At 43.6% G+C, this 26,144-nt stretch overlaps 1 protein-coding gene across 2 annotated transcripts in view; it reads right to left on the reverse strand.

Annotated features, from left to right (window-relative positions):
• Positions 1 to 26,144, reverse strand: part of znrf3 (zinc and ring finger 3) — a 161,785-nt gene that overhangs the window by 45,060 nt on the left and 90,581 nt on the right. For both annotated transcript variants that reach the window (XM_034170858.1, XM_034170857.1), the window contains exon 2: positions 15,923 to 16,045. In XM_034170858.1, the coding sequence (XP_034026749.1) occupies positions 15,923 to 16,045 (123 nt within the window). The remainder of the gene's footprint in view (positions 1 to 15,922; positions 16,046 to 26,144) is intronic.

Consider the following 26,144-nt stretch of genomic DNA (forward strand, 5'->3'; position numbering starts at 1 on the left):
ATTTCTCTACTTCCGGGGGAAAAAACACGGCATTTTCTATGCGTTTTTGGGCAAATTACATGCAAACAAAGTGAAAATGCAAAGAAAAGGTGATGATGCGGTGGAAAGTGGACATGTGTTGCTGTTCGTTTATGACCGGAGCTCAAACCTGTCGAGGCAGTTTTGCAGGCGAGAGTTAGCTGTGTAGGCTAACATTTACCGACTCGGTTTGTCTTCCCTTCTCCACTGGGAACAAAAAAAAAAAAACACTTTTCACGACTGCTTCAGTGATTGCAGCCAAAAACAAAACAGTACACAATTTATCCGTGTGAAGTTATACTGTGTATATATCGCACAACGGGAGTGGAGGTCCCCATAAGTGGTCAAATCCCACGATATCACGCAGGGTGCAAACGAGACTGCAGTGCCCTATTGTATGACATGTTTCTCTGGGCACACAGGTGTCTCACTGTTGAGAACCCCATTGGTTAAAGAAAGCCAAGAGGACGCACATGTTTCAGCTGACTGTGGCAAGAAAATGGTTACTGTTGAGAGGTGGGGTTATCTGCCTGGGTGGTTGCCAACCAGGACCTAAAGTGGTTGCATAGCGCGGATGATGCGGTGACGTTCGGCACCAGCCCATGTGGGCCTGGTGCTGGCGTCAAGGTACACAGAAGTCACAGTTCGGTTCACGGTTGTGTTTAGACATTACAGTTCAGTACGACCAAATCACAACATAAGTCCCCACCACCACCACCACCACCGAGCAAGCACACAGGCAACAGCGGTAAAGAAAAACTCCCTCAAGCGATTTACTGCACCCAAATTGCAAGTCAAGTGTCATCATCAGTAATCGTTTGAGAACAACTGTAGAGGAAAACTGTATCATCAATATCATTCTTGTATCTTTATAGAGCCACTACAAAAGGATTTTTTTTAAAGCACCATTAAAAACGCAAGGAGGAAAAAAAGTCTAATCGCTGTTAGATATAAAGCCGCTGTTGAAAATCAATGAGTATTCAGGCATCACTGCAATTTAACACAACACTGAGGAAACAACACAATGTAAAATTATAGCTGTGTGTGCATGTGTGTGTGTGTGTGTGTGTGTGTGTGTGTGTGTGTGTGTGTGTGTGTGTGTGTGTGTGTGTGTGTGTGTGTGTGTGTGTGTGTGTGTGTGTGTGTGTGTGAGACAGATAACTAAAAAAAAAGGAGGTGGGGGTGAAAATGGGAAGGACTGAGATAGTCTGCATGAAAATCCAAGCTGATCTGCTCAGGTTCAAGTTCAGATGAACCCTGGATGAACCAAAGTGCGCACATCAACAAATAAACCTGCGGATCACACAGTGTTTACGAAGGACGACGCACTGTTAGAAAAAGAGGTCAAACTACAGGTAGTGAAAGCCAACGCCGAGACATTTTTACAAGGGAGCCTGTGGTATGACACCCTCCCGGCATTGCCTTGGCCCCAGAACGACCTCTCACACACCTGAGTGTGTAGGACAGCCAGTCTCGCTGCAGGCGTGGGGCCAGTTGCCCCCCAATATCACACTCATCTGTTTGCTGCCATCCATTTCTTTTAATGCAGGTTTCTCTTGTCTTCACACACGCCATCCTTCTAGTCTGTCCCGCCCCGTCCCCCATCCCCACACAGGCAGGCATGCACGCACGCACGCACGCACGCACGCACGCACGCACGCACACACACACACACACACACACACACACACACACACACACACACACACACACACACACACAGCAGCAGCTTTGGCTGAGATGCCAGACATGGTTAGAGTCCAAAAGCCACTTAGCAGTAAGAAGCAGCAGCTGTTTGCTCTGGCCTGCTGTCCTGTGGTGCCTATGTGAGGGCCACGGTACACAGAGATGCACAGAGATGCACAGAGATGCACAGAGACGCACAGAGACGCACGGAGACACACAGAGACGCACGGAGACGCACGGAGATGCAAAGAGATGCACAGAGACGCACAGAGACACAAAGAGATGCAAAGAGACACACAGAGATGCACAGAGACGTAGAGATGCACAGAGATGCACAGAGACGCAAAGAGATGCAAAGAGACACACAGAGATGCACAGAGACACAAAGAGATGCAAAGAGACACACAGAGATGCACAGAGACGTAGAGATGCACAGAGACGCAAAGAGATGCACAGAGACGCAAAGACATGCACAGAGACGTAGAGATCCACAGAGATGCACAGAGAAGCACAGTGATGCACAGAGACGCAAAGAGATGCACAGAGACGCACAGCGATGCAGAGACGCAAAGAGACGCACAGAGATGCAACGAGAAGCACAGTGATGCACAGAGACACAAAGAGATGCACAGAGAACCACAACGATGCACAGAGACGCAAAGAGACGCACAGAGATGCAACGAGAAGCACAGAGATGCACAGAGACGCAAAGAGATGCAACGAGACGGACAGAGATGCACAGAGATGCAAAGAGACGCACAGAGATGCAACGAGAAGCACAGCGATGCAACGAGACGGACAGAGATGCACAAAGATACGCACAAGATATGCGCCGCATATCCCCTGTCATCCGCTGATATCCGCAACCGACGGGTTGGCGCAGCTTGGCGGCGGACCGGGACAGCGTGCGAAACAGATATGACGCGTGCCCAGCACGGCCACATCACGGTCGCAAATGGTATGTCGCGCATGCAGACAGAGTGGGCACGGATGAAGCGAGTGCATCATGGCCGCTGTGCCCCTCATGGGGGCGCCTCCGCGGTCGCCTTCGCTTCTGTTCCCTGTTATATCCGCTTTTCTTCCTCATGTATTCGCTGATCCACTCTGGGACATTTGTCATTTCCGCCCACCAGCTTTTGTCTCCTCACTTCATGCGCAAATCCTCCTAAACGCCAGTGGGGCAGGGCCCTTATATCTATCAATTTGTACAGGAAAAAAAGTTCAATCATAAGGATACAACTCTGAAAACTTGGGTGTTTTGTTACTGCATATATTAAATATGGAGTTGTGTCACAGAATAGATACATCGATCATCTGTAACACTGCAACCACTGAGAGGTAAAGTAAAAAACATGGATTATCTTGTTACAATAGCAGAGGGCTGCAACAAACGATTATTTGGATCATCGATGAATCTGATGGGGTTTCGACACGATTAATCGATTAATCGGATTAGCTGTGACTTTTTTAAAAATGTGCCAGGGAAACAATTTTTCTCTCCTTCCATCACTTTATTTAACAACAGAACATTATTTGAAAACTTAAAATACTTGAAAATCAACAAATCATCAAATGTCCCTTGGCTGTTGAGATATAAAATAATAAAGAATAAAACAGTTTATAATAAAGAACAAAAATAATTATTTCAAATGACATTGCTTTATCAAAGTGCTGAGTTGCCATAAAACACTGAAACATATGTTATAAAATATATGGTGAAAAAAGATGTTATTTTTGTTACTGCAAATGAGCAATTAGCATAACCAGTTAACCATAAAACCTAAATCAAAAACTGTAGCCTGACTCATTATATGTGCAACATTCTCTGTATAACTTGTAAACTATGTGGTCATTTCACAATGACACATGCGACTCATGTCTCTTTGTCTAATATTGTATTGCAGCATTATTAGTTATTATTACTATTAGTATTGTTGCTGTTATTATTAATATATAAATAAAAATAAATAAATAAATATTATATTTTGTAATTTGACTCTTTCATGACAACAAACGCTGAGCCATTAATTATTATACAGAAAACAAATGCACAAACATGCTGAAATGCCAGCAACTTAATGCTAACTTTAACACTGAAAACGACATACACATGCTAACACGTTAGCATCTGCATTAGCATAAAATACATCTATCAACTGTTTCAGAAGACCATAACAGGTCAGTTTAACATAAAAAGGTAAATATTCCTCACAGACATATGCTCTTTAGGGTTTTAGTGGGGAAAAATTAAGATAAAGCAAAATAAAACAAATGAAACCAACGAAGCAGCAGCTCGAAGCACTCCTTCATTGGTTTAAGATTCAAAGCAAAGCAAAGGTTGATTATATGGAAGAAACGAAACATTTGCGGTAAAACAGTTATTTAGCAACTAATCGATGACTAAATTAGTTGACAACTATTTTAATAATTGATTTTAATCGATTAACTCGATTAGTTGTTTCAGCTCTACAATAGCACCTGTCACTGGGTTTGATATATTAGGCAGCAAGATAACATTCTGTTAACGTCAGTGTGTTGGAAGCAAGAAAAACTGGGACACATAAAGACTTGAGTAACTTTGACAAGAGCCAAACTGTGATGGTTATGTAGATGAACGAGCCAGAGCATCTTCAAAACTGCAGCTCTTGTGGGATGTTCCCAGTCTATAGTGGTTAGTACCTAACAAGTATGGTCCTGTGAAGGAAAATCGGTAAGCTGGTAACAGGGTCATGGACACCCAAGGCTCACTGACGCATGAGGGGAGGAAAAGCTTACACATATGGTCCAATCCAACAGAAAAATCTGCTGCTAACATCTTGGTTCTAGACACCAGAGCTTACCTTCACAAGCCTAGCGCCGCCCGTGTCTCAACAGGACAGACCTGTTTTGGTAGCAAAACGGGGTTCATATGCAATATTACGCAGGTGGTCAAAAATAGAGCCCGATAATATTGGCCAATAAGAGCTTTTCACAAACATTTAGCTATCTGCGGTATTTTTGCAGAAATAAAAACTTTTATTTTACTGAATAAATGATATAGAAAAACATGTTGGCTGTTGGAAATGGTGTCATTATGTAGTTTAACAGAGGGTGCTCTGATTACAATTCTGTCAAGCATGGCCGGGACCCCCCTCCCCCCATAAAAATGTAAACATTGGCAGACATATTGGTATCGTAATATCCTAAATATGTTATGACTGAGTGGTATTTATACTTGAAAGTAGGGCAAGGTTAAGTGTTCAAGATAACAAAGGACAGTGACGCTGTCGGATATGCCACGGACAGACAAAAATTATTTCAGATGACTGTGTTGATCAAAGCACTCAGACAGCTTGCATTCCAAACAGATGGTTACCAGTTCAAGGCCACCCCTGTGCCCGCCTCTATATACATCTGAGGTTGAGGCAAAAGTTGTACCAAATCAACATTCGGACCAGATCTGCTACAGTATGGTGACCCCAAGCAAAATGGGAGCAGCCACAAGAAAGATAAGATTATTATGCTTAAAAAGCAATAAATATGAATACAATGGTACAATAACAATAGTAATAAGATTGAAAAATAAGAAATAATTATTTGTATTTACAGTTAATTTGTAAAAGTTCAATCATAACACTGTAGTCACATATTAAAACTGATGAATTTCTGTCTAAATGACAGAAATAATGAAGAGCAAAGTACACTCAACAAAAATATAAACGCAACACTTTTGGTTTTGCTCCCATTTTGTATGAGATGAACTCAAAGATCTAAAACTTTTTCCACATACACAATATCACCATTTCCCTCAAATATTGTTCACAAACCAGTCTAAATCTGTGATAGTGAGCACTTCTCCTTTGCTGAGATAATCCATCCCACCTCACAGGTGTGCCATATCAAGATGCTGATTAGACACCATGATTAGTGCACAGGTGTGCCTTAGACTGTCCACAATAAAAGGTCACTCTGAAAGGTGCAGTTTTATCACACAGCACAATGCCACAGATGTCGCAAGATTTGAGGGAGCGTGCAATTGGCATGCTGACAGCAGGAATGTCAACCAGAGCTGTTGCTCGTGTATTAAATGTTCATTTCTCTACCATAAGCCGTCTCCAAAGGCGTTTCAGAGAATTTGGCAGTACATCCAACCAGCCTCACAACGCAGACCACGTGTAACCACACCAGCCCAGGACCTCCACATCCAGCATGTTCACCTCGAAGATCGTCTGAGACCAGCCACTCGGACAGCTGCTGAAACAGTCGGTTTGCATAACCAAAGAATTTCTGCACAAACTGTCAGAAACCGTCTCAGGGAAGCTCATCTGCATGCTCGTCGTCCTCATCGGGGTCTCGACCTGAGTCCAGTTCGTCGTCGTAACCGACTTGAGTGGGCAAATACTCACATTCGCTGGCGTTTGGCACGTTGGAGAGGTGTTCTCTTCACGGATGAATCCCGGTTCACACTGTTCAGGGCAGATGGCAGACAGCGTGTGTGGCGTCGTGTGGGTGAGCGGTTTTCTGATGTCAATGTTGTGGATTGAGTGGCCCATGGTGACGGTGGGATTATGGTATGGCCAGGCGTCTGTTATGGACGAAGAACACAGGTGCATTTTGATGACATGCACAGAGATACCGTGACGAGATCCTGAGGCCCATTGTTGTGCCATACATCCAAGAACATCACCTCATGTTGCAGCAGGATAATGCACGGCCCCATGTTGCAAGGATCTGTACACAATTCTTGGAAGCTGAAAATGTCCCAGTTCTTGCATGGCCGGCATACTCACCGGACATGTCACCCATTGAGCATGTTTGGGATTCTCTGGACCGGCGTATACGACAGCGTGTACCAGTTCCTGCCAATATCCAGCAACTTCGCACAGCCACTGAAGAGGAGTGGACCAACATTCCACAGGCCACAATTGACAACCTGATCAACTCTATGCGAAGGAGATGTGTTGCACTGCATGAGGCAAATGGTGGTCACACCAGATACTGACTGGTATCCCCCCCAATAAAACAAAACTGCACCTTTCAGAGTGGCCTTTTATTGTGGACAGTCTAAGGCACACCTGTGCACTAATCATGGTGTCTAATCAGCATCTTGGTATGGCACACCTGTGAGGTGGGATGGATTATCTCAGCAAAGGAGAAGTTCTCACTATCACAGATTTAGACTGGTTTGTGAACAATATTTGAGGGAAATGGTGATATTGTGTATGTGGAAAAAGTTTTAGATCTTTGAGTTCATCTCATACAAAATGGGAGCAAAACCAAAAGTGTTGCGTTTATATTTTTGGTGAGTGTAATTTACAAAATACATTTAATAATTTACGAACATATTAGCACCCCTTCACTTTTCAGTACTATTATGGTATGAATGTGTCTGCCATTAGGGCCACTTTTCTGTTGGTTCTAAGTTCAGCAGGAGTGCCACATAGAGGTCAAGGGTTTAACAATCCTAAAGCTCTCACAGGAACCAGCAAGGAAGTGCAGGAAAAAACTGTGTACATATAGCTGACTTGCAAGTACTTTGGTGAGATTCACACATGTACTTCAGAGACCGACATGACCGACCCCTTTTCCTCCACTTCCTATAGTGCTCATATGTACTGTTATCAGAGCATCGCACTGTGACAATAAGGGTGGCCTGATATCTGAAAATTACTCAGCTGTGTAATTTACTGCAATCTAAAAATCTATCTTGAGAAAGTCAGATTAAATACCCCAAGTAGGTTTTTGTTAGTTTGAAGGACCAAGTCAAAAAAATGAAAATTTCAAAAGGTATCAAACATGAGTATCAAACATGAAATTGAAACTCTCAGCGAGGATTTAAAACAATGCACAGCTTGGAAACTATAAAAATAAAGCTGGGGGAGGTCTTAGAATGGAGACAATGCATCATGTTGGTGCCATTTTCAAAGAGAATATGCCTTCTCAGATATACTGAGAAAGCAGTCTAGATGACCATATGTATCAGCCAACTTGGAATGAATGCGTCAAGAGCCAACACCTTCCTGGTATTAATCCAACTAACTAGAAGAGGAAATCACTGTTGATGACTGTATGTTAGGTGCTGGGACACTATTTTCCGAGACATTATATACTCAGACAAGGAAACTGCATTTTTTTCCTGTCATAATTCTGTTTTGTGCAGTTGCGCAGACTCTGTAATTGAATAGAATCCAAACAGACCAGATGAGACTCCAACACTGTTGGTGGTGGCAAAGTGGAGAGGGCTCTTGGGTTCAGTCAGGGGCCAGTTGGGCAGGGTGGGTGGGGGAATATGAGTCCAAACCAAGTGGGGTGAGTGTGAAAAAGTGGGCATAGTATTCAAACTGGGTTGGGCATGGAGGCCTGTCTGACAGGGCAGAGTAAGCAGACTGACAGGGGGTAAACACTGCACTGTCTGAACTGGCAAATACAGTTGTGCCAAAGCAGGTCACCCAGCTGTGTTCAAGCCCCAGGCAAGACTCTGTCAAGATGTAAAAACAACTCTCCCTCCTTTAATTATAGTCCTGGTTGAATAAACAGAGGAAACAGAATGGTCTGGAAGTTAGAGAAGCTGGCTGGAGGTCTAAACCTTCCAAGTTATCTGTGATCATCACTACAGTGGCCTTGAATGAAATACCTAAATACCTAATGGAGAATAGATAAAAACATTGAGCATATAAGAACTGTGCTTTGGCTGGTTTCATTGAAAAGATGACTCAAGCAGTTGCAGCCCTGGTTCATTTGGCCAACACACATGCCGTAGTATTCTGGATCTGAATCTGTTTTTTTTTTTTCAAGCCAGCCTATCTCCCTTATCTATCGAGGCAATGAAATCATATACCATATAATCATGTAAGAACAATGAACAACAGACAGTCTGGCACTCTAGCCACACCTTCATGGCTGAAATAAAGCCCAGATCTCACTTTCAAGGATATGCATCCATAATTCAAGATTTGCGATCTTCTCCCCATCTTAGAAAACCTTAGAGGTCCATGAGGGTGTCTGTAATGAACCAAGGATTTTCCCTCATTGTGCCATGATCTTGTTTTAACTGTTGTAGGGTTTTCATTGGGTTTGAAAGTGTATTTTTTTCCTGTTGTGAACACATTTTGGTAATCTCTTGTATTTCCGTGGAGGCTGTAACATTGTCGTATACGATGTTTTCTGAAAGCACCAAGGTTGTGCTACAATTCTGATGTGTTACATCATTAAACCATGCACTAGATCACATCTGTGGGCAACTGTGATCTTCATGTGCCATTTTATTTTATTTTTTTTACAGTTACAGGCCGTGACCTTCCAGCATATCTGTGAAAGTGGTAACGGGCCTCAAAGCTCACCAACAGACCAGCATCTGATCAACACTGTGCAGTAGATAAACCAAGGGGGTTCTTTTCTATGTTGACTTTGGCACATTTTACAGTGGATGACCTTTCTGACACAACACCATGCACAAGTGGCTGTGAACTGGGAACCTTCTGTTTTGGAAGTAAGTCTGGCCTGCTGTCCATTGTAACAGGGGTACATATTAAGTGTGCTACTTTCATTTGACTTTCATCTATAACTGGTCCTGGAACGTAGACGCATCATCTCAAGGAAGACCATGGACGTGCATGAACCACCTGTAACAACAACATATATTCTTTGCATAGTTAATGAGATGTCTCAGTACTTAACCAGAAGATTAGGTCACTTTACAGATCTCAGTGTAAAGGTGCCCTGACACTTGCATGACTTTGATCCACGCACTTGCACGCACATTGTCATGACAATCCCACCCGCTGTGTTCCCAGCTGGACGCTGTGCTTTGTTCCACTGGCTGCCACACCTTGTGCGCTGGACGCTGCATATATAAAATAATTATTTTGTAGCAGATTAGTCGTTTTCTGTCTGAGTTAGCTGTTGAAAAAGCCTCTAATCGGTTCCAGTATCACAGAGAAGCGTTCCAGCTGCTGCTTTTCTCGCGCATGCTGAACGAGGTGGAGAAAGCATTTGGAGCCATCTATAAGGTAATTATTTGTCATGTTTATATTGTAATGGCTTGGTATAACGGTTGCATGTTCATCCCTTCTTGTGTGCAGCTGTAAAAGTATGTATATGATCGATTTAACATCTCGTTATAATCGTTCAGATGAGCTGTGCTGTGATGCGGTGCGCTGACATAACCACTCACTGCTCACTTCTTCCTTACTCGACTTGACGAGCTGCGTGTGCCATCTCACGAACCATCAAACGTCAACATCCATCAACACGTTGTGTTGGCGAGTAGATCGCACAACGTTCACAGCCATTTCACATTTGTTACACGACTTTGATGTGTGAGAGATTTTTTGAGCATTTTAAAATTCTCTTTGCCTTAAGCAAGTGCTGATGAGTTAGCAGCAACCACCAGTGAAGAAAGTGTACCACTGGCATGTCTATACAGCACAAGAGCTCCTTAAATTACGAATGGCCGTTCTCTTTCTGTCCCTAGGCATGCCGGAGATTAATGAAACTATAGGCAGTAAGCTCCTCCCCATCCTCCAGGGAATGCTGGTACATTCCATTAAGGGAAGCACTTAATTAAAAGCTTGATAAAATACCACTTCAGGACACCAGATGGGTTTCCGCATGGATTATGGAGGAGGAGAAGGAAGAGGAAAAGGGGACTAGTGAAAGACAAGGGAAATTCCATTGATTTTTCTGTCACATACCTACTTTCTTTGCTTTCTTTTAATTACACAACCACACATGTTTTCACACATCCTTTTGACTGCTTCAAGGGCTCTATGCACATTATCCATTAGTCTCATATGTTGACAAACTGTCATATTGGACATTATATCACGACTGAGTGGATCCTTGTCATTTGATTGGTGCTTTGTGTGTCACGTGACGTGGATTATTCGTCCCATTTGTGTTGCGCTGCATTTAACGTGCAAACTGGTTCCATTTACAGTGTAAAATTGGTTCCATATGTTTGTACCATTGCACGCTGCGATCACCGCATAGCTAAACATGGCGGAGTTTGTTTTGTTGACGGACGACAACTTGAAGGAGCTAATTGACGGTGCTAATTCTTGTAACACACACAAAAAACAAATCCACTATGCCGTAAGCCGTGTGGTGGCATGAAAAGCTGTTAGAATGAAAAGCTGGGCAAATTACTGATGTGATTTTTCGCAACGTACCATTCAACAAGGCAGCCTCGTTGAATGGTACATTCCATCTTTCACCTCATGAAATATTCGGTCCATTGAACTCATAAACATTCATTATTTGCATACTATGCAATGTCACACATTACAGAAATGCGGGAATGAGCTCACCAACAACACAATAAATGTATAGGAGCTTATTCAGCACAAATTTGCCCCCTGGTGGTTACAATTGTGTATGTTTACGCATTTTAAACAGGTAAATATATAAACAATGGCATGAACTTAGTGAATAGTAACTTATGTTTGTCCTGTATTCGCTTCTCTGGATGTTCTAGTTTTTGAAAAATGATGAACATTATTAACTAGAATGCTGTCTGTCCAGACAACAGTCCACTATCATACTAATGAATTCACACAACTTGCACAACTGTGCAAGAAGGAGAAGAGTGAGGAAAGCCACCAAGACACCCAGACAACCCATAAGAAGTTATAGGCTTCTGTGGCTGTGATTAGAGAAATTCTGCACAGTGCAAGCTTTACATTTTGTATCACCAGTTATCCATCTTCATGATGAAGTGGTACAGAGGAGGATTTTCTTTAAAAGAAGACCTGAAACTTTAGCTATAAATTGCCAGAAGGTACATCTGAGACGCAAGCCTGGATTTTGGTGAAAGAAAATCCTTCTCTGCTCTACTCCTGTTATATGGCTGGGGGGGCCTGGCTGCCGGTTTGTCTTTTGGTTTCCTCCCAGGTGGCGTGCGTTTGGGACTGAGTGGCTGTGTTGCTGAGGCTGTCAGGACCTCACCCTGATCACCTGCGACTCATCAGGACTCACAGCTGTAGTGCATCTGGATGGATTGGAACATGTTGGCATTTAAGACTGGAGTGCACAGTGTGCATTTGCCAGAGACTCGACCTTGTGACCAGACGGGTGAGATTGTCGTCTCGGGAGCCATCTCATCAGCAGCGGATGCTGAGAACGTCCAGGTTTGATGCACAGTCTGTGAAAGAGGAGGGGGTGAGGTCTCACGCTCGTCAGCACACTTCCTGAGGTACGTTAGATTTTGTGACTAACAGTTATACAGTCAGTAAATGTGGTGTCCCTCACACCTTATTGTATTGAGCTGTTTGTTAGTCATGTATCAGCTTCCACTGCAGTGGAGTTTTGTGAACGGGAGGTTCCATGCCTGCAGGTTGGGAAGCTGATCAGTAATCAAGCCAGGAAGTGTTTGCTGTTTGTACACCTTTAAGTGTTCTGTGTGTAGAGTGTGGACTCACATAATGGTTCCTTCTTTCACAGACTCGGTTGTTGCGGCCACCTGGGGGGTGTCGGCGGGGTCCTTGGGTCCGAAACAGCTTCTGGCTCCGGACCGTTAGCGCTGCTGGGAGCGCACCACGCCAGGCCGCACCTTTTTGTTATTATATTTTCACTGTTATGTATTAAATTCAGTTAGCCTTTGTACCGTGCTCTGCTTATTTCATACTGGGTCCTTCAAACGCTGGTCGGTTCTCCGAGCTGCGTCCGACACATAACAGTAGTCTCTGGCCAAACATCACGGACCCAGCAGTAGCAGAGACGGTGACGCGCCGGGAAGGCGGCAGCAGACGTTCAGTGGTTATCCGGATCAGTTGCGGGGCTCTCTGCCCGGAAGGTGCGTGTTTGAGAACCCATTACTGGATACTGATTTGTGCTCTCTTGCAGCCGTGTTCCTGTGTTGTGCCTTATCCGTGGGTCGTGGTGGAGTGTGACTGGCGACAGCTTCGCGTCACACTCCGACCGGATAAGAGGTTTAAACGGGAGCTGCAAGAGTGCGTTTGTAATGGGTTCACGCGCACGGCGGAGCTCTGTTAGCACGGGTCGCTGGGCTTCCTGTGTTACAGTCGTAGCCCCGTTTCCCCGGACAAAGGTAACTACTGCGTCTGTTGTATCAGCTCCGGCGTTATTTAGTTGAGCACATTTTGGTTGTGTGTTGCACACAGCTGCGCACATAAGAGCAGCTCGTTTGTTTTTTCTGTCGCCAAAGGGGTTTTTTCATTTTTTGCACTCTGGCTCCCCCTTGTGGTGACTGAATCACGTTACCGTCAAGCTCTTGAGTAGGAACAGGTGTGTTCCATTTGGTTGAGCTTGACGGTATAACTCACTGATTTGTTTTGTGTTAGTTCATTTTGTGTGGGTGTTTTTTGAGTTGGTTTTTGTGTGGGCTTTTTTTTGTTGTCCACTATTTGTCTGGGGGTGTGACCCTGTAGCCTTTGCAAAAAAAAAAAAAAAAAAAAAAAAAGGGACCCAAACAACTGTGTGTTGGTCTGTTTGTTTTTTCTTTTGTTTCTTTTTGTTTCACGTCCCCAGGGTTGGATGGAACGGTCCCCTGGGGGGGTGATGGGGTTGGTACTTGGGTTGTTTTTTCTTTTTGTTTTTTGTTATGCCCTCTCTTCTCCTCTGACTCCAGCCGGGTGTGCCGTAGTGTCGGCATTGCTGGAGGGGTGCAGTTAGGTTGTGCTGGGCGTTTCCCAGGTGGCCTCTGCACCCGGGAGGGGAGGGGGGGGTTTGGGGTATTTCTTGTTTCCCCCCCCCCCAGTTTCCGCCCTCAGGGTTTGACTGTGGTGTCCTCTGGGGGGGAAAGGGCGTTGGGTCCATCTAGCCGTGGACGGCCGGGGCTGGGTCCATTAGTCATGAGGGGAGGCGTCTCCTGGGGTTGACGAGTGGTCCTCTGGGAGGCGCTGGTAGTCCCCGTGGGTGACGTTGGATCCCAGAGGGACCTCGGCCGTGGTTATTACTCCTGGAGCTGGCGGGTGGCCCTCTGGGGGGTGTTGGTCCCTACATGTCGTTTGGGGGGGAGGAGGGGGGGGGTGTTTTGGCATTTTTGTTTGAGCTCACATTTGGGTTTTTCTTTTCTCCCCTTCCCTGGGGTTTGATGGAGCGGTCCTCTGGGGGGTGGGGGGGGTGTGTTTTGGTGTTTTTGTTTGTGGGCTTGGGTTGGGTTGTTTTTCCTTTCTCCCCTTCCCTGGGGTTTGATGGGACGGTCCCCTGGGGAGGGGGGGGGGGTGTTTTGGTTGTTTTGTTTTATGACTAATCACACGTTTGGTTAAAGGCTGACCGCACAGGTGTAGGAACTCCTGGCCACACCTGTGCTAAGACTGTCAGAAACAAGGGCAAAGATGCAGCCAGTTCAACCAGTCTGTTGGAGGATGAACGCAGACGCGGTTTCCAGCCATGGTCCCTGGAGGGGGGTGTTTCTCCTGGGCCAGGTGTGTGTGGTCGCCGGGAGGCTTCCCGTGAGGGTGGGGTACTGTTATATGGCTGGGGGGGCCTGGCTGCCGGTTTGTCTTTTGGTTTCCTCCCAGGTGGCGTGCGTTTGGGACTGAGTGGCTGTGTTGCTGAGGCTGTCAGGACCTCACCCTGATCACCTGCGACTCATCAGGACTCACAGCTGTAGTGCATCTGGATGGATTGGAACATGTTGGCATTTAAGACTGGAGTGCACAGTGTGCATTTGCCAGAGACTCGACCTTGTGACCAGACGGGTGAGATCGTCGTCTCGGGAGCCATCTCATCAGCAGCGGATGCTGAGAACGTCCAGGTTTGATGCACAGTCTGTGAAAGAGGAGGGGGTGAGGTCTCACGCTCGTCAGCACACTTCCTGAGGTACGTTAGATTTTGTGACTAACAGTTATACAGTCAGTAAATGTGGTGTCCCTCACACCTTATTGTATTGAGCTGTTTGTTAGTCATGTATCAGCTTCCACTGCAGTGGAGTTTTGTGAACGGGAGGTTCCATGCCTGCAGGTTGGGAAGCTGATCAGTAATCAAGCCAGGAAGTGTTTGCTGTTTGTACACCTTTAAGTGTTCTGTGTGTAGAGTGTGGACTCACATAATGGTTCCTTCTTTCACAGACTCGGTTGTTGCGGCCAAGTGGGGGGTGTCGGCGGGGTCCTTGGGTCCGAAACAGCTTCTGGCTCCGGACCGTTAGCGCTGCTGGGAGCGCACCACGCCAGGCCGCACCTTTTTGTTATTATATTTTCACTGTTATGTATTAAATTCAGTTAGCCTTTGTACCGTGCTCTGCTTATTTCATACTGGGTCCTTCAAACGCTGGTCGGTTCTCCGAGCTGCGTCCGACACATAACAACTCCACTATGAAGGTAAGAGTAGTGATGCAAAATGCAAAGCTTGCACTGTGCACAATTTCTCCAATCACAGCCACATAAGCCTATAACTTCTTCTGGGTTGTTTGGGTGTCTTGGTGGCTTTCCTCACTCTTCTCCTTCTTGCACAGTCACTCAGTTTTTGAGAACTGTCTACTCCATGCAGATTTTCCACAGAGTGCCATACTGTTTATATTTCTTTGTAATTAATGTAAATAAAGTCTGAAACATATTCAGTGGCAGCTTTACCATCAGAGAGCCTCGTCCACAAACTACCACAAAAAGACTCCAAGCTGTCATTGATGTTAAAGGGGGCAACACACAGTATTAAGAACAAGGGTATGTAAACTTTGGATCAGGTTCATTTGGGTAGTTCTCTTATTTTGATTTAAAACGAGGAAACACAGTTGTTTGACAGTAAATGGCTTCAACCAACAACTAACCATGAGTGAAAAAAAGTTTTTGTGTTGTCATTCATATTCTCTTAAAAATGGCCAAAAAAGCAAAAATTCTGCCAGGGTATGTAAACTTTTGAGCACAACTGTGCAGCTGGCAACTATTAATATATTTAGATAATATAGAAATTTGATTATAAAGTTTATAGGCCACCCAGTGCTAATGGTATAACGATACACTAGCTCCACGATTCGATATCACGATACATGTAATTACATCACTGTTTTCACTAAAGTAATCTGTGGTGGATGTTTCAACTTTAAAGAAGCAAATTGTTCTGAAATATAAATTGTAATTCTTGATGTTGTCCATTTCTCATTTGTATATTGTATGAATCATTTCTGATTCTTCTCCAAGAGGTTGTTATTTCTTCTGTGCAGTCGTTGAGTTTTCACAGTTATCGCAATACAAACTTTTTTATATGATTCAATGCAGACTTCTGACATGAGGCATCATTACACCCCAAACCACTGGGTAGCACCCAGTAACCAGATCTTTACCTTTCCCAGCACAGTGAGACAACTGGGGTCCAGCTCTGGTTGTTCCAGCTTCACCACTCCGACCCAGCCGTATTCATAAAGGTCCTCCTCATCATTATTGTTACACAGTCCCAAAGGATGCATCTGGAAAGAAGACAGACATTAAGCATTAGCAAAATCCTTTTGTGTTAAGGCTGGATTTCATTTAAAATCATCCCTCCCCATCTGTGAGTCATAGCACATCACTGTGTGTGGTGTCTTTTCAAGTACTACCACAGGTTCATGTTGTACATGTCATCTTGTTGCTCGTATGCTCAGAAAACCTAACCTCTAATCTTTCTAATCTCTCTAATGGACATTTGTAGGTTTATAATATAAACCAACCGAAGAATCTGTGAATTTTCATCTCTTTCTACTTTGAGTATTCTTCCTATTGACTCTCTGTCGACTGTATTCTTCTGCATTACCCTCTGAGGTATGGCATGTAGTAGTGATTTTCCAGTTTGCTTTTCAAAAACATGATTTATGGCAAATCATGTCCAATCGGCACCTTATCGATATGGAGTTGTATAAAATTAATTCTCTTCTAAAAGAGTTTCCTGCTCAGACGTTCCCATCTGTGGATACTTTTCATATTTTTGTGCATCTTCTGAAATGTGTTGGTTGCCTTAACTGGAAATCTAAAATGTCATACACCTTAAAACAAATTCCAATTTCAATGAAACAAAGTAGGGTTCCAACAATCAATCCGTTGCAAATTAATTTTGTGAACAGTCTCGTAGCTGACGTCACAAAAACAGGTGGCACGGTGGTTTAGTGGTTTGCCGTGTTGCCTCACAGCAAGAAGGTCCCGGTGTCACCGACCGAACGGTCCCCCCTAAAAATCGGTCCAGCCTGCCTTCACTGCGCATTAGAGCCCGACCAATATGGATTTTTTGAGGCCAATGGCGATAACGATATTTGGATGAAAAAAATGCTGATAATCGATAAATTGGCTGATTTGCAGATAGCCGATAAATCAGCCGATATTATTATTATTTTTTTTAATGAATAAAATGTTCTTTTTTGGACCTTAACAAAAAAGGTATGAGCTAAAAGCTGAAGCTTCGTCCTCATATTGATTAACTTTATAACAGAGGAGAATTTTCAAGTTCGAAAAATGCAAAAATGCAATTGGAGCAGTTAGGGGGCTATTCAAACGGGCCAACTAGTAAGATATCCCTCCTGAAAACAATCTTTGCCATATCACGTGAGGTAAATCTGCCCTACAATTGGATTTTGGAAAACCATGTGATGGAGAACCAATTCCGATTGGACACTCACATTGCACACATCACACATCTTCTATGAGGAGTACCAAGATGGCCGACAGTGGATCGAAAGTCTGCACTGCATCGGTCATTTCAAAGCATCACTGATTATCGCCTCATTTCTGCTTAAAATGGCCTTGTTTTTTTTTTTTTTAAACTGACTTTAAAATGAATTAAGAGATTTTACCTTATCCTATTAATCCATTTGCTCACTTTGGGTGAAGAGACTCTGTCTCAGACGAGCAGCTGAGCTCCTAAATGACCCATGCGCAGTGGAGGCAGGGCGGACCAATTTTTAGTGGCAGTCCGTTCAATCTGTGACACCAGGTTCCCTTCCTACCTGGTCCTTTCTGTGTGGAGTTTGTATGTTCTCCCAGTGTTTGCGGGGGTTCCCTCAGGATGTTCTGGCTTCCTCCAGCTTTTAAAGCTATGCAGGATTTGTTAACTGTTGACTTTAAATAGATTGTAAGTGTGAGTGATTTTGTTTGTCTACATTTGTTGGCCTTGAAATCGAATGACAGCCTTTCCGAGGTCTATCCCATCTCTTGCCCAGTGACCATTGGGTTAGACTCCAGCACCCCCCGTGACATGTGACATGTGACTGGACACTGGACTGCCCCACATGATGAATTATGTTTGAAGGTCCTGGAGTCACTGGTTTAAAGTCACCACATGTGGGTAAAATTCCAATTCATAATTTACCTAATCTGACTCAATGCCATTAATTTGAGGGCGTACAACCAACTGTTACCTATTTTCCATAATGAAACACAAGAGCTTAAGAGCATTAGACCTCACTGAGGTATACGTCATATGCTGCAAAAGTCCAACAGGCTCTAAACATATCATATGGCAAAATAATCTAGCCTCTAAGAGACCACAACAAAACAGACAAAGCTAGAACTGATGTTGACTGTATCAAGTAATCAACGAGGTTACTGATTGTATATTTTGTTTCTTCATTAAATCATAATCTTCCACACCATAGCATGATCCGATCATTTTAAGCCATCCACTCAGGACACCCAAGGCCACTTAGGCTGGCAAAATCCTTTACACGAAAAACCTCCATGGTGCCAGACGGCGTCTGCAGAGGAGATTATAGCTAGACAATGAAAATCAGGTGGCAGGTTCAGTGATTACATGTATGCATTGTCAAAAATGGATATTATTCACATTCACACAAGCATGTGTCTTGCTCAACAACAGCTACCAGGGATCAAACATCAACACGAACACACAAGAGCTACAATGCTCCCCCCCAACCCCCAATGTGATGTGTAGGTTTAAATAACAGAAATTTCAGGAAAGTCCACTCATGCTTTTTTATGTTGTTTACACACACAGAGCAAACGGGCACAGTACAGCTACATCTGCCAGCCATTCGTTGAGGGTTAATGCACTTTAAAGCTGTGATGAAATGAGGTAAGATTAAAACTGTGGCCAACTGGACATCGAAACTCTGGTCTGGATTCAATTCATGGCACCAGTGCAAACACAATTCCTGTATTAGAATTATTCCAAAGTGACCTGCAGGCCACTTATCCCATGAACAAAGTGACCACAGCAAGTCAATCAGCTGAGACTGTGGCGCCAAAGACTTGGCCACTGCCGACCCAAGATATTTTCCTGTCTCTTTCAACCCCTGACCTTTGAACCTCACTTCATCACCTTGGGAGCATGTTATTTGTGCGGCAGGCTGCTTGAACAGAAATTCAGATGGTGTCTACTCACGTCAATGCCAAAAGGTCCTGGGGTCAAACCCCTTCCATAAGGGATTTAGACATTTTTGAGGACTTAGCCAAGAGTTTGTGGGTTAAATGCAAATCAAACAATTACAGAAGAATAATAGAGAAGGAATTTGGACAATGTGCCAATTTGGACCATCACCTATCAGCTTTGCTTCTTTTTATTCTAAAGGATGAACTCCAATAAAGAAACTGTGATTCTTACATAGGCCTATCAAAATAACTATTTTTGTTTGATGATATGTTGTTCCAGAAATGATATTATCATCATTTTGTAACCATTTGATACAACTAATAATGCAAGAACTCCTTTTCAAAAGGAATGAACTTCTAATTCTTGAGAACATTCAGGCTTTGAATTATAATATGGAAAAAAGTACTATACAGATTTGGGGACGTGATGGGCAAGTAGTTAAAGCACATTTGCTTGTGACCAGAACTTCACATCCTCATCAGACCAGAAAATAATTCAGGGCCCTTGGGAAAGTTCCTTAATCCCCAAGTTGCTCCCGATGTGCTGTGAGTGTCACACACTTTGCCTTGTGTGTGTGTGTGTGTGTGTGTGTGTGTGTGTGTGTGTGTGTGTGTGTGTGTGTGTGTGTGTGTGTGTGTGTGTGTGTGTGTGTGTGTGTGTGTAAATGATCACTGTAGTGCCCTTTAACCATGAAAGTGTTGTATAAAAGCTGCAGTGTGACCAAAAATGACAGAAAAACATGTCTCTGTGTAATGTTTTTCGAAGGGGGGGAATGCTAAGGCGCCATGCTAGTGAAAATCGTGGTGCATGTTTGGTCTCATTCTTATGGAAACAGACACATGTATAAACACAGTATGAAATACAGCGGTCAGAAAAACGGTTGAAGTCATGTCCATGTATTGTGCGAGAAGTCAAACAGACTTATATTCAATCAGCTGCAATAACCATGTAGGAAAGGCATATTCAAAATGGGGGGGGGGGGGGGCTTGCCATATTAGAGAAACACACACAGCCAACACGACAGATTCTGAATTAAAAAGAAAACTGAAGTGGCCGAGTCAGGAGGAGGTGCAGGACAAGGCTGTATGGACACACTTGGTCTGAGACATTAACTCCATATGGAAGTGGGGAAAAAATGAAGAGAAGAAAGAACAGTCATCTCCAACACCCCCCAGCCAGGCCTCCCACACACAAACACACATAAATAGAAACACACAAAAGCACAGAGAGGATGATGCTCACAAGAGTCGGGAAAACCAATAAAAACATGTGCATGATGCAACCACCACGTCTCTGATTTTTACAGATTCTGTGCACACACACACACACACACACACACCAATACACACAGGTGAGCAAAAACATCCCCACTGAGCTCTGAGTGTTGGCAGGTCGATGTTAGCCTAGGGCTGGCAAGAGCGAGGAGGCTACACAGGTATACATTACATATACGTTTGGTATGATAATTTCAGAGCACTCCTGCAGTCTCAGTCTTTAGAGGATGATAAATTTGAAGGGAAAGATCTAAGAGCATAATATAATCAGGTTTCCTACCCTTACACATACCATCATTCAATAAAAAAAAAATTCTACACCACATGCTATATTTTGAATCTGATGTGATTCACCACAGTCCGAGTCATACGTCATACATTTGTCTCTCATGTACTGCTTGGACAGGTATGCAGATTTTCAGAAGCTTGGGTGATTTTTTTCCCCTCCAACACTCTAAATTTGCATTATTTACTCCATAAATACATAGACAACCAAAGATCATAAGAAAAATAATTTTGCTGAACTTGTCCATCACCATCCCCTAATACAGTTTCTCATACTTCTTCCAGACAGAGGACCACTTAACATGTACAACTCTTTCAGAAAGGATATCCTCTTAATATGACCTTTTTTGTGATGCAAGGATGTGTCATCACTCTCCAAGTGCAGGTGGCCAAAAGAAAGATCCTCGGTTCGAGTCCTTATGAAAGTTTGCTCAGTTAAAGCATGCGGCTACCTGAAAAATTGTGGGGCTCGTCCGGAATTACTCACACGATTGACAACATAAAAAAAGTTTGTGCTCATGAATTTAATTCCACTGTCACTTTTAACAGTGGTCAAGATGTTACAACAGGTAGCACGGTGGATTAGTGGTTAGCACTGTTGCCTCAAAACATGGGGTTGCTTCCCACCTGGGGCCTTTCTGTGTGGAGTTTGCATGTTCTTCCTGTATTTGCGTGGGTTCCCTCTGGACGCTCCAACTTCCTCCCACATCCAAAAACATACATGTTAGGTGAAACGGAAACTTTACATTGGCCGACTGTGTTCAATTTTCAACAATGAATTTTTGTCATCAGTAAGCTTCTCTGAAGCTGTGTAACCAGTACAATATTCTATGTAAAGAAATTAGGAATGACTGAAGCTTTATATTTGCACTGTGGCAGTGTTCACATTACATCAAATTTCTTTTTCTTTTTTTGGCCTGTGTGAGACACTGTTGACACACAATTCTGATGTTTTGTCCAGAATGTGAACATGTTAATTCTGGGTTTGAGGCCACATGCACACAGAAAATGTCCAGATTTGAATCTTCTGTCTGAATTCTGTCACGTCTGCAGCAACCTCACAGGCTTTTATTTTGAAATACAGGCTCTTATTGTGGAAGTGCACATAAACAGTCTTGTTGTTTTAGTAAAGAGCTGGATGCTGTTTTTAATCCTCCAGATCTCTTCTACAGAACAGGTTTGTTCACTCAGTTTTGTTTGTGTTACTGATACTTTATAACATGTTGTAACGGTCAAATATTTTCCTCATCGGGAATCCTCCTTTTCCTTGATAACTTGCTAACATTAACAGCATTAATTGCTACCAGGTGTGACATGTCAACCTGAATAGTGTAAATTTGGAAGTGTGCAGAATTGTGGATTTGTAAAAGAGAGAGAGGGAGAAAGAGAGGCTGGTCCCAGAAACTGTCTTTGTTAACAGAACTATCTTTAGTTTTGTGATAGCAGTTGACATAGCCTGTTAGCATGAGTGGTGCATGCAGTCAACTTCAGGTCCGCCCGGGAAGCATCACTGGTTTAGAACTGATGGTTTACAACTGATTCATGTAACCATAGTTACAGGCACCCCATCAAGGTGGGACATAGCACAGGTGAGCTAATATCTCTGGGTTTTTTAAAATCTTTTTAAGGGGAGGTGATAGTGTAGTGGTTAAGCGTTGGGCTTGAGACCAGAGGATCCTTGGTTCAAATCCCAGCCTGACCGGAAAATCACTAAGGATCCTTGGGCAAGGTCCTTAATCCCTTAGTTGCTCCCAGTGTGTAATGTGCACCTTGTATGGCAGCACCCTCACATTGGGGTGAATGTGAGGCATTATTGTAAAGCGCTTTGAGCGTCTGATGCAGATGGAAAAGCGCTATATAAAAAATGCAGTCCATTTGATTTCAAAAATGACTGATTTCTCAAAAAATATTGGTCCAATCAGCTTGCTGTTTTCATAACTTGAATCCTCGTGGAAAAAAATACATATGTAGGCCAAAGGACAAAAGTCAGCTCTTTGTTGATTTCAGTTGATGCTCCGGTTACACAAACGCACACAGGCCAATTCCCTTTTATTATATAGATTTGAGCAATATTTGTATATCTGTTCTTATGACCAATTTCCTCCAAACTTGGGACATGGGTTAATGTTGACCCCAGAAGTCATATAAGGCAGTGGTTTTCAAACTGTGAGGTGGGGGGATCATGAACCGGTTCTTTTCAAGAATCATTAAGAAATTATTCGATCCACTGGCATCAATAGCCTTTTTGCTTAACGACTCCCTTATCAGTCCTTCAGAGCGGCCATTGTTTTTGAGGGTGTTTTATCGGGAAAATGATCACTTTTTTACGTTGATTACAGACCCTGCAGCGGGTTTGTAATCTGTCTGTAAATTTAGATTTCCGTTCTAATCTCCACCATATTTAGCACACATATGTAGGTGGATTCTAATATTTGGATTCTAGGATTCTCGTCCAGGTGAAATCATATTTACCAAAGGTCAATCTTTGGGATCAAAGTCATGGTGCCAAAGGTCAAACTGTAAGTTCTACACTTCAATTTGAACCAAACTTGGCACACATATGGAGGCCTGTTCCAGAATTGCAAGGTCAAATTTACCAAAGGTCAATCATTAGGACAAAGGTCATGTCTGCTTGTTTGTTGGCCTGTTCCTCCTAAGTCATTTTCCTTACTTTTACCAAACTTGGCATGCCAGTGAAGGTTGACCTCAAATTTACATTTAAAGGATTTATTCTGGCAAAATTCAAGGTCAAGGAATATGATTTTCAAATCTTTTTGGACCAAACGTGGTACACACTTAACGAATTCCAGAATTGTCCTAGCAAGGTACACCAGAGGACAATCGTGTGGGTTAAAGTCAAGGTCACTGGGGACAAATGTCTAATTGCCATAGCTCTTACGTTCTTCATGCTCCCAAGTACTATACCTAGTTTGAATAAAACAACCATTTAATGTTTCCCACCTTAACATGTTCTGTCTTTATTTTTCTTTAGTGTAGTACTACATTCTGCTTCTTTCCACTGCTGTGAAAAAGAACTCAACTAGAGACATTCTTCAAGAAATGCCCCGCATGCAGTATTATTTTCCATGCAAAGTGCAGTAATATGTACTTGTATGGGGTGGGTATTTGGTTGAAGCCTTATGTGTTTGATGCTAACTGGGATATACGATGAAAAAATTGGAGATTGGCATAATTAGAGGATGTGACAAACACTGACCATAAAAAGTCGGTCATGGTCGCCAGCCTTCAAAACAAATGCAACCACTGGTGACCTTGAAAGAGAGGCCATGGTCGCCGGCCTTCAAACCCATGCAAAGTACTTCTCCAAGGCACGTACCCACCAAATATGAAGTTTCTGCGAGCAATAGGTGCGAAGCTACGTTGTAGTGAAGGATTTGAGAGTTGTGGCCACTGGTGACCTTGAAAAGTAGGTCAAGGTCACTGGCCTTCAAACCCAATGCAAAGTACTCCTCCAAGGCACGTACCCACCAAATATGAAGTTTCTGCGAGCAATAGGTGCGAAGCTATGTTGCGGCGAAGGATTTGACAGTTGTGACCACTGGTGACCTTGAAACAGAGTTCAAGGTCACTGGCCTTTGAACCCATGCGAAGTACTCCTCCAAGACATGTACCCACCAAATATTACGTTTCTGCGAGCAATAGGTGCAAAGCTACGTTGCAACGAACAAATTGTGGCCGGACAGACGGACAGACAGAAGGACGGGCAACCCGGATGCTAAATGCCCCGCCTCGCGGTGCAAGAGCTGCGCGGAGAAGAAGGTGATAACGGAGAAAAAACAAGAAGGGCCTATATGAATGTAGCTGTGGTTCTAGGTCTAGTAAGTGCAAAGAAATCTAATGGCATTAGTGTGATGTACAAAAACTTTCATAACAAAGAAAAAAACCTGACAGATTGAAACTCGCCAACATTATTACGAACGTCAGACCAGGATTTGTATTTGAAGAACATCCCTGAGTCCAGCCCTGATTTGTCGAGGTACAAACAGGGGAAATGAGCTTTCATCAACCTCAGGCTGACCCCTTCGTGTGGGGCTGTTTGCTGTGGGATCCCGTCTTTCTAGCAGGTTGGACAGCAGCAGAGAGCCCCACCTAAAACCCAGGGTTCTAAACACTAGTTCATTGTGTGGGCACTGCACTCCAAACATGGCTGTGTTGTTGCTGTGGACCTTATTATTTTAGAGCGTGGCCACTGCACTGTTACCACCACGGGGATTTTTGTCAGATGCCGATGAAGGCGCTGACGGATGTGAGGATGGGCAAAGGAACAAAAAAAGGGATTTGATGAGAGAACTTGATTGAGTGAAGTGGGTCACAGCAACCGGCAGTGTGCACAATAGGGTACGATCACATACGGTATGCAAACGTGCTTCCACACAGACACACACAAAATGACACAGCCTGTCCCCTCTTGTGTTCCAAATGCCTTCCCCATTAGGCCCCACAACATAGAAACCCATCCCACTGGAAACACTCGCTCCTCTCCTCCGCACTCAAGGTTTGTGTCACCTCGAAGTGCCGCCGCGAGGGGGCGGCTGTTGTTCTGGTTGGTATGTGCTGCCCCTGGGGGAGGCGGCCTTTCACATGAATATCCCCTTACAGACAGAACACTCAATGAAATCCTGGCAAGGATTTGAACTCTTCCTGTCACTCAAAGTGACCACACCTCCTGACAAAACCCACCCTCCAGCACAGCCTATTTTTTATATTGCTCAGCCACCTGTAGGGAACATTTCTGTTCTCACATGATTGTATTTTATTTATTTCTTTGTTTATTATAACCAAAGACAGCTGACAGCTCTTTGCAGATATATGATACTCCCTAAAGACTACACCCGGCCAGCTTTATTGAGTGTTAGTATGAAGATCAAAAAGCTCATATTGTACAAATTGTTTTTCAGCTAGATGTCATGATGGTTTAGTGGTTAGCACTGATGCCTCACCACGAGAACATCCTAGGTTTTCTTCTGATCTGGTCCTTGCTGTGTGGAGTTTGCATGTTGTCCAGGTGTTTGTGTGCGATCCCTCCGGCTTCCTCTCACTTCCGAAGACATGGAGGTTAGGTGACTTGATGATTCTAAATTGACCGTAGGACTGAATGGGTGTGTAAATATCTATGTGTGTCTGTGCACTATCCAGGGTGTACCCCACTTTTCGCTCAATGACAGCAGTGATAGACTCCAGTTGTGACCACTGTCCCCTGAGCAGGACAAAGCGGGCTCAGAAAATGAATGAAAGATTCTGGAGAAATAAGACTGTGACGATTTGTTCGGTCCAAGATTTGGTCTCTAAATTTCAAATGTTACTGGAATCATCCTTGGCTGGGAGGCAACCCATGTGAACAATCTGGTTGAAATTCATCTACTGGTACTTGAAATATTGTACATAAAATCTGACAGACACACACAGAATTAGAGGGGAGCTTCTGTCAGCAGGCTTAACCCTCTGGGGTCTGAGGGCATTTTTTGGACGGTTCACTCGCCTGGCATAAATGTTTTATTATTGCTGTTAACAGCTCTCCCTGCATCCCACAATCAAGTTTTATGTCTCTTTTTTTTCAGGACAACCTGTGCTTTCAGAATATATATGGTTTTGTTGTGTTTTATAAGTGTAATAAAGGTTACAATCAAAAAT

Source organism: Thalassophryne amazonica, chromosome 5, assembly GCF_902500255.1.
Source record: "Thalassophryne amazonica chromosome 5, fThaAma1.1, whole genome shotgun sequence".
Taxonomy (NCBI): Eukaryota; Metazoa; Chordata; class Actinopteri; order Batrachoidiformes; family Batrachoididae; genus Thalassophryne; species Thalassophryne amazonica.